Below are 8,364 nucleotides of genomic sequence, written 5' to 3' on the forward strand. Positions count from 1 at the left end.
TGTGTGAAATTCCTTAGTTTTAAGTCTTTTCAAACATACTGTAAGCCAGCTAAAATGTATTTGTGTTTGCCAAGTTAGATTAATTAGACCATTTGTGTCTTATTTTTGTGCAGTGCCATTCTGGTCCTTGGGTTTAGGCAAGGAGAAGACAGATAGTTGGGGGTCACTTGAGAGGTAGGCCTTATTGATTGTGGGTAGGAGTAATTGGGGACCTAGGGCTCAAAGTTTCTGAAGCTAAGAGATAATGGCAGGCAAAAACCACTAGCTGCCCAAGGAAGGGGGTAATCATAGTTGAAGGACAGTCATTGGTAAATTTCTGGGCTGTGACATGGAGGTCTTAGTGACACTGAAGTATTATTGGAATTCCCATGGTATATGGGATGGAAGTGTAGCAAACTCCAATTAGAAAGAGTGCTGCAGGACTTTCTGTGTTTGGAAGTGACGTGATGGCAGGGTCTAGGCAGTGGACATGGTAGCTGGGATGAGTGGGGACAAAGGTAGCTTCAGTGATTTGGTTATTGATATGGATTCAAAGTCCCTACATGTGTGTAGGAATCGAGTTGGAAGGGAAGGCAGTGACACTTGAGTCAAAACATTAGTGAATTAACCCTATAATCAGTAAGTTAGAAGGCACCTGTACCAAGTCTAGCAAGAGCTAGGACATGAACTTCAAAAGGGTGTTTGAGAAAGAATATAGGAACAAACTAATTTTAAATCCATTATTGGGAAATAGTCTTCACCATCCTTGAGATGTTGTCTTTGGTAGCACCCAAAAGAAGCAGTGACTTTAGGGCAGGGCTAGGTTCTGATCTGGTAAGAAGTCACAGAAGAATTCAGAATGGGACGGGAAGTACAGGATCCTCACTGGCTAAACTTTAGGCCTGGAAAAAATTTTGAATTTTTGAAAAAGAAGAACTACAGGGGATTGAGTGAAAGACAGAAGCTCAGGCCTTGGCCTCCTCTGGGTAAGAGTGATCTTCTGTTGGGGGAGTCTGTGAGCTGGCAGACTGTTTCTTGACAGGCTGTACTGTTGCCTTCTTCTGTCAGGCTCTAGGGACAGCTCTCCTCTGCTGAGGACTCAGGTGGAGTTGCTTGTTTCTACACGTGCTCTGTTCTCTCTGGCGTCTGTTCCTTACATCTAGGTCTTAGGGTCAAATTTCCATATGATAATTTGAAGCAAGCCTTCTGCCCTACCCACTGTACTTTTATCTGTTGGGAGGTTTGGGAGAGAGTATCAAAAGTTAAGACCTTTCTGGTCCTTTTCATATATTTTATGTTGAGCCTAGTTGCAGACCTGAACAATGTCCTGTCTTTCCTGGGAGTCCAGCTTTGGCTTCTGTCAGTATTCTGCAGTTAAAGGCACACTCAAGCCAAGAGGCTAACCCTTTGCTGAACTAAAAGGGAGATGGTAGAAGACTAGGAATTTAAAAAAATTAAAAAACTTAGAAAAGGATGTCTGGAATCTGAAAATGAAATGCTTAAAAATACTGTTTAAATTTACTGAAGCATTTCCCCTCAAGACTGTCTGTTACTCCCTGTTGTAGCCTCCTCACTATATGTAGTGCCTATCAAGCTAGGGATCAGGAAGTATCTGTTGAATGTATGAGTATTTAGAAAAAAAATTATAAGTGTTTCCCCTTTCCTTTAGGAAGAAACAGTTGGTTTAGAAAGTGAATTTGCTTCAAGCACTCTTAACCAAGAAAGCCTGGGCAGCTTTGTCAGCTATATCTCCTGACCCCTTTCTGTAACCCAGCAGAGTTATGGCAGGATGGGGACAGGCAAGTGCTGGGTGCCGCTCCTGCAGCACCTCTACTGCCCCGCCCCTTTCCTATGCCTTTGTGCTTCCCTTAGGACTGTGCTAGCCTGAACGTGTGCTGTAGCTGTAACCTCTTAGCATTCCACAGGTTCTTTATCAAGGGCTAAGTTTAGCTATTATTCAGTACCCTATGTGGTCTGTTTGCGGGTTTGACCATAATCAATATCAAATATCAATACAAATGGCTAAGGGACTGAGTGATCATTTGTGATAATCTAATTGGTATATTAAGATGTGTATCATGGCATCGAAAATTTTAATTTAAACACCTGTGAAAGAAATTATTTTCCATTTAATTTTATGCCTTTACCTATCTTGTGAATTCTGTGCCTTTGAGTCATCCCTCTTATTGGGAAATGTTCTTTAAACACTTTCTCAAGTTATCCTTTGAGTTGTGTTGGAAGGAAAACAGCTTCTTCCCTGCACGTGTTCCTGTGGCCTGTGAGTGCAGCTGGACTCTGGGGGAGGTTATGGCTGCCTGAAAAAGATCCACAGCACTGAGCAGCCATTGAGGATGGCCCCCACCTGCACCCCTGTACATAAATAGAAGTGGACCCTGACTTGGTGCTGGAGTCATATAAAGTTGAAGGCAGACTGGGTGGCCTAGCTGTGGAGTCAGCATTGACATTTACGTTAAGAGCTGTTAGGAACCATTTTGAATTATTAACTCAGTTGGCTCTGCAAAGGAGCCAGAGTAAAACATGTGCATCCAGTTCCTTGGGACTAAGTATCCAGTTAGAAACTAGCTTGAAAAATGGTCCCAGAAACATGCCATTGTACAGAGTTCATGGAACTGAGAAAGCAAAATAGGCTGCTAGTGTGGAGGCATACTCTCCAGACAGCCTTCAACGTGAAGATGAGTAGTTGTCATGTCCTGCTCTATGCCAAGTACTGCTACTTCCTGCCTGTGCCCTTCAGAGCAGAGCAGCAGTCTCAGCTGTCAGTGTTGGAACCTGGTGTTTCCTGCACCAGCCTTAACCAGTTCTCATACATCTAACTTGTTTTCTGAATCAAATTGTTTAAGAACTTTTTATTACAGAATAACATACATAGGAAAAATCATAAATATCCAGCTGGTAGATTTTTCATAGATTTTTGTTTTGTTTTAAAGGGTGTATTGAGAATCAATCCAAAGAAGTTTCATGAAGCCTTCATTCCTTCTCCGGTAAGTTTATTAACTTTATAATAAACTTAATGTCATATTGAATATTTTAGATGTGCTCTGAACTTGAAATCATATACTTTGACTAAAAAGCAGAATAGTAAAACAAAATTGAGAATAGGCAAAGATTTGTTTCAAATTTAAATAAATAAAATTTGTTCACTACCCCTTCTGCCAGTCTAAAATCAAATGCTAAATAAGAGGGATGACATTTGTTCTGAGGCTGCAGAAAGCAGCTGGACCTTCGCAGATTACCCGCCAGCCCATGTAATTGGATGCTCTTGGTTTATAGCTTAAAAGGATTTATAGGTTTTTCCACTGATTTAAGTTAATCTTTCCTAAACAAATATGCTATCTACTTTCATTCTACTGCATGAGCTAATTTGAACATTTGTCCAAAAATAATGTGTAATGCTTTTCTGTCAGTTTCTCACTTCACTTTCATGCAGGTGATCGGCCTTTGGACAAGGCACTTTAGTTTTTGTTTTTAGGCTGTTTCTTGCATTCATGACTTGTCTTAAGAGTTTCTCTCTGGTTAAAGTAGTCCTGCACTGATAAGTAGTTAGCAACAGGTCTGTGCAGAAGGTTGTACCTGAAGCCAAAGCTGGGAGAGCAATATTCTTGAGTTCCTGGCCTAACTTTTCCAGGATGTTGTAATAGATAGCTACTTTCTTTATAGTGGAAGAGACGTTAGGGGTGAACGTCTGCTTACAGAAGTATGACGCAGATATGATATCAAAAATCAAGAGCTCATATTTACTTCCAAGTTCAAGGCTTGCTGTTACATTAGGGAAAAGGCATCTGATGTTTTCACAGTTTTCTGTAAATCATAGTTTCTTTCTTGGACAAAACAGATCTATATTCTGACTTGTAAAGTAAGTAACAACTTTGAGGTGGTATTTTGCCTTGGGAACAGTTCTGTTATGCAATAGAGTGTATAGAGTTTGTTTATATGCATGTTAGATTCTAGAGTTTGTTCATACAATGAAGGTCACATGCAAGAAGGTGGTATGTGTCATCTAAGAATCAAGATTAGCTATCTCAGCAGGCTCTGTATAACCAATGTTTCTCACAATAGAAAGGTTGGATTTTTTTTTTTTGTAGCATTCCAGTTGGAAGAGTTTAATTAAGTCAGGAGTCCTCATGTATGAAAAATAGTGATTTTTAAGCATGAAAATCTCACTTAATGGAGTAAGAAATTCATTCCGTGAGGTATCTATGAACTGAGCAGAGTTCAGACCTCTTATCTACTCTGTATGTGGATGTTTCCCTTGCTTGTTGGAAGGATAAGGGGGCCTGTAGCAGTTTGAAAATTTTACTATAGCTTTTATTTTTCCTAAGTGTGCAGTCTTGAGTTCCCTGAAGTTAAATCCCTGTTAAGTTAGCACTTAACAAATGTGAAACCTAGAACTAAGGGACAGTTTCAGATAGATAAAGGGTTATGAATCAGGGGCTGGAGAGAGAGCTCAGGAGTCAAGAGCTTGAGCCACTCTTGCAGAGTATACAGGTTTGGATCTCAGTACCATACCAGGGCCTCATAGCAACTCTAGCTGCAAGGATTCTGATTCCCTCTTTTGCTTGTCTTCTCTTGGTTCCTTTACATCTAACCAGGGCTTGAGCATATGCATATATGACTATCTTACCTCATAGGTCTGAGTTCTATATCCATGCTTCTTAGCAATACCGTCCCTTAACTTACATGAAGTACAGAGCATCACCAAAGTGCTTGGGTCAATTTCAGGGGAACTTAGAATTCCTTGTCAGATGAGGAGGGGTGCAGAGTCTAGTTAGGTCCTGCAAATTAAATTCATATTCTTTGCTTTACAAATATTGTGTTTATATGCCTCAGTCTGATTTGTTAACAATAGGAAGCAAAAGCAAAACATATCTATGTTTCCTAGGTTTATATTTGTTTTTTTCTCTGAAACTGTTTTCCTGTCATGTTCTATTTAGAAAATTTCAGATGGAGATAGTATTAGGTATATATATATGTATATGTATATGTATATGTATATGTATATGTATATGTATATGTATATGTATATAGTATTAGGGATGGATATAGTATTAGTTTTTTTCTACACTATATATGTATGTTCTTTTATCTAGAACCTAATGGAATAGTCACATTCTCCCAGAAACTACTAAATTCACCTCTGGGAGGACTGGCAGTAAAAGCTGCTTATCAAGGCCCAATTGTAGGTAAATATAGTCTAATTTTGGACATTAGAATACTACTGCATTCTTGTTTTGGGGCTCTTTTGATCAGTTTCAGTTTTCAGAGGCATTGTAGAAAGGAATTGATAGAATTCAGTAGCATGGATTTCTGGCTAAGTATATAGTTCATGTCCACGTCAAGACCAAACTTCTGTGAATTGCAAAATGCCTACAGATAGACTAGGAAGTTGGATGTTGAGGCTTAAATGCTTACCTGTAAGACAGGAAAGCATATGAAAAGAACCTCTGGTCTGTCCATAGGAAATAGAAAGATTTTTCTCATGTCTAATATGAAGAGCTGATAAAATATCCTCTATTTGTCACAACTTTAAAATTCTAAGGCTTTTGGAGAGAGAAAAAAGGAAATTTGATTAGATTAGGTTTATTCTAACTCTAAAAATGTTTACTGAGTGTTATTTGCCATGTGAAAATATCCACCTAGGCCAGTGGGCTAAGTCCTCATCATCAAGTATAAAAGAATATTTTGTGTTGAAGGAATTTGATTTGGAGCTATTATAATTTCTATTGATAGTAAGTAGACTTTTTTTTTTAATGGCAGATTCCAAATGTATGGGATGTGTTACATATGTCTACCTGCTAGTATCTTGGAATTTTTGACAAAAGTAAAATTCAAAGTGAAAATTAAAACAAATAACTTTTAAGTAAAGTAAGATAAATGATAATATTACAATATCTTTTTATCTTATTTGAGTTGATCTAAAGAAAAGGAATGGACAGCTTGTTGTTGTTTCTGTCCTGGATTATATTGGTTTAAGAAGCTCTGTAATTTGTGTCTTGTCAAGGGAGGCACTCTTTATCCAGCTGTGGAATTTATTTCTGGTCCAAAAGGACCTATTATCTCACCAATAGAGGGTACTCTGACTGTTATGACATTCTTATATTGTATTCCTTCATTGTCTTTTTTTAGTTAGATATTTCCACACTCTTATTTTTCTATGGATGTTCATCATTCACTTCCTTTCTCCTTCCTCATCTTTCACGCATTTTTAGATATTTCTTCTGCTATTTTTTCTAATGGATAAGGTGAGTCTTCTAGCATCCAAGTGAAGAGCTGAATTCTGTAGCCTTACAATCAAGTTAAGAGGGATAGTATTGAACAGTTCCTAAGTTTAGGATCTTTTTTTTTTTTTTTTTTTTTTTTTAAGACAAGATTTCTCTGCAAAGCCCTGGTTGTCCTGGAACTTACTTTGTAGACTAGTCTGGCCTCTCAGAACTCAAGAGATGTGCCTGGCTTTGCCTCCAGAGTATAGAGATTAAAGGTGCCACCATCACCTGGCTTATGTTTAGTATCTTTAAAGTGACAGACTTGGCTGTAGATATAGGTTTATAAGTGAATTGAAGAATTGAGTAGTGATACAATAGCTAGGGGTTGTCTTAGATTCTATTCATTCTTTCTTCTTGGTTCTTTAAGACAGTAACGTTACAGTCTAGTCATCTAATCTTTTAATTTCTGAGCGGCCGAACGATGAGTACAGCTGCTTGTTGAGGAGACATTGCATTGCTGATGTTTTGGTACATGAGAATGGGTTAGGATGACCTCTGAGAAGCTTTCTTCATTGCAGGGTGGTTCATAAGATCATGGTGCTTTAAATACATTGCAGAGGCAATAGTTGGTGGTGATGGGTCACACTTGTGAAGCTCATCACAGGGTCAAACTGCCTTAATTCTTTATGGCTAACATGGTAGCTGTTCCTTAGGGATGAGGGTGGGGTCAGATTTGGCAGAGTGGACACCACAGCTGCCAGTCATCACTAGACTGGAAATTGAATAGAAAATCTGTTTTAAAATATTTCAAATTTGTTTGTAACTGGGAAATATAAAACATGCTAAGTGGATCTTCCTTCTTTTTTCTTTTTTTTTTTTTTTTTGAGGTGGGGTTGGCGATTTTGGAATGCCAGTTTTAACTAACTAGAGTTTTATAGTACTCAAGTTATTTGAATGTTAAATATTAACAGTATAGAGAGTCTGTATTACAAAAGCAGTGACTTTCCAGACACTTTTACTATCAGCTCCTGTAAGGAAAGCCAACATTTAACTTCTCTTTTATTCTCTGAAAAGGAATACAGTGACTTGGAAGACTAAAGACGAGCACATGTTTGTTGATGAGACATTTTTGTCTTGGCCTCTGATCCTCAAAAGCTTGTTTTTCCTTAGCTATTTCTTGGGTTTAAGTGATTTTTATCAAGAAAGCTCTGGTACCCATTAGCTTTTGAAGTAGATTCCTGGTGAGTTTGCTGGGTACCACACCACTTACTATGCGGCCTTTATGGCGGTGAGACTGAGGATGCCTAAAGCGTCAATGCTTCATGTTCATGGTGTAGAGCTTACCATGCTCTGAAGTCAGAAGATGGGAAGTTTGAAGATGCTTTATGAATCTTAACTTATTTTCATTTAAAATTTCATATAGGAGTACTATATTTAAATTACTTCCTTTCTCTCTCATCCTCCCGAGTCTCCTCACTATTCTTTAAATGAATAACCTTATATGCTTATATGTATATATATGTATGTATATACTCATATGTTTGTACATATAAATGCGTAAATATAACATGCTCAGTCAATTTGATGTTGTGCATGTGTTCAGATTGTTGAGTAACCAATTAAGATGTTCATCAGAGGGAAGGCTGATTCTCTCTCTCCCGCCAGTCATTACGTCGTCCTGTATCTGAAGTATGTGATATCTTCAGCAATAGGGATTGGCCTTCAGTTTCTGGGAGGCAATTTAGGGCAACAGCAATAGCATATTTTATTTTAAGAGTCTTTTGGACTCTTTTGACCAATAACTTGAAAGGAGGTTTCCTGTTTTCTGGCACTGAGGTTTTAAATGTGATTCCTTATGGAATCATATTTTTTTATGTTTACTTAAAATTACATATAAGAGTATATGTTTACATATGTGTCTGTTAAATTAATTCTACGTTCTTGTTCCTTTCATCTCTGTTTTCCTTGGAGGTTTTCCTTTTTCTACTCTAAAGCTAAAAAGGATAACATAAGAATATCATCATTTTCATTTTAGTAACCAGTCTACAGTCTTAGTTTTTTTTTTATATGCTTTTTTTTTGTTTTTGTCTACCTTTAGTAGCTCTCTTTAAGTATTTGGCAATTTTAGCCTCTGCTAGTCTATTCTTAGGTTTGTGTGTGTGTG

General features: G+C 37.8%; 1 protein-coding gene across 3 annotated transcripts in view; it reads left to right on the forward strand.

Annotated features, from left to right (window-relative positions):
• Positions 1–8,364, forward strand: part of Dis3l2 (DIS3 like 3'-5' exoribonuclease 2) — a 314,214-nt gene that overhangs the window by 44,631 nt on the left and 261,219 nt on the right. For all 3 annotated transcript variants that reach the window (XM_028789560.1, XM_028789559.1, XM_028789558.1), the window contains exon 4: positions 2,928–2,981. In XM_028789560.1, the coding sequence (XP_028645393.1) occupies positions 2,928–2,981 (54 nt within the window). The remainder of the gene's footprint in view (positions 1–2,927; positions 2,982–8,364) is intronic.

Source organism: Grammomys surdaster, unplaced genomic scaffold (assembly GCF_004785775.1).
Source record: "Grammomys surdaster isolate TR1022 unplaced genomic scaffold, NIH_TR_1.0 125846, whole genome shotgun sequence".
In the NCBI taxonomy this organism is placed as follows: domain Eukaryota; kingdom Metazoa; phylum Chordata; class Mammalia; order Rodentia; family Muridae; genus Grammomys; species Grammomys surdaster.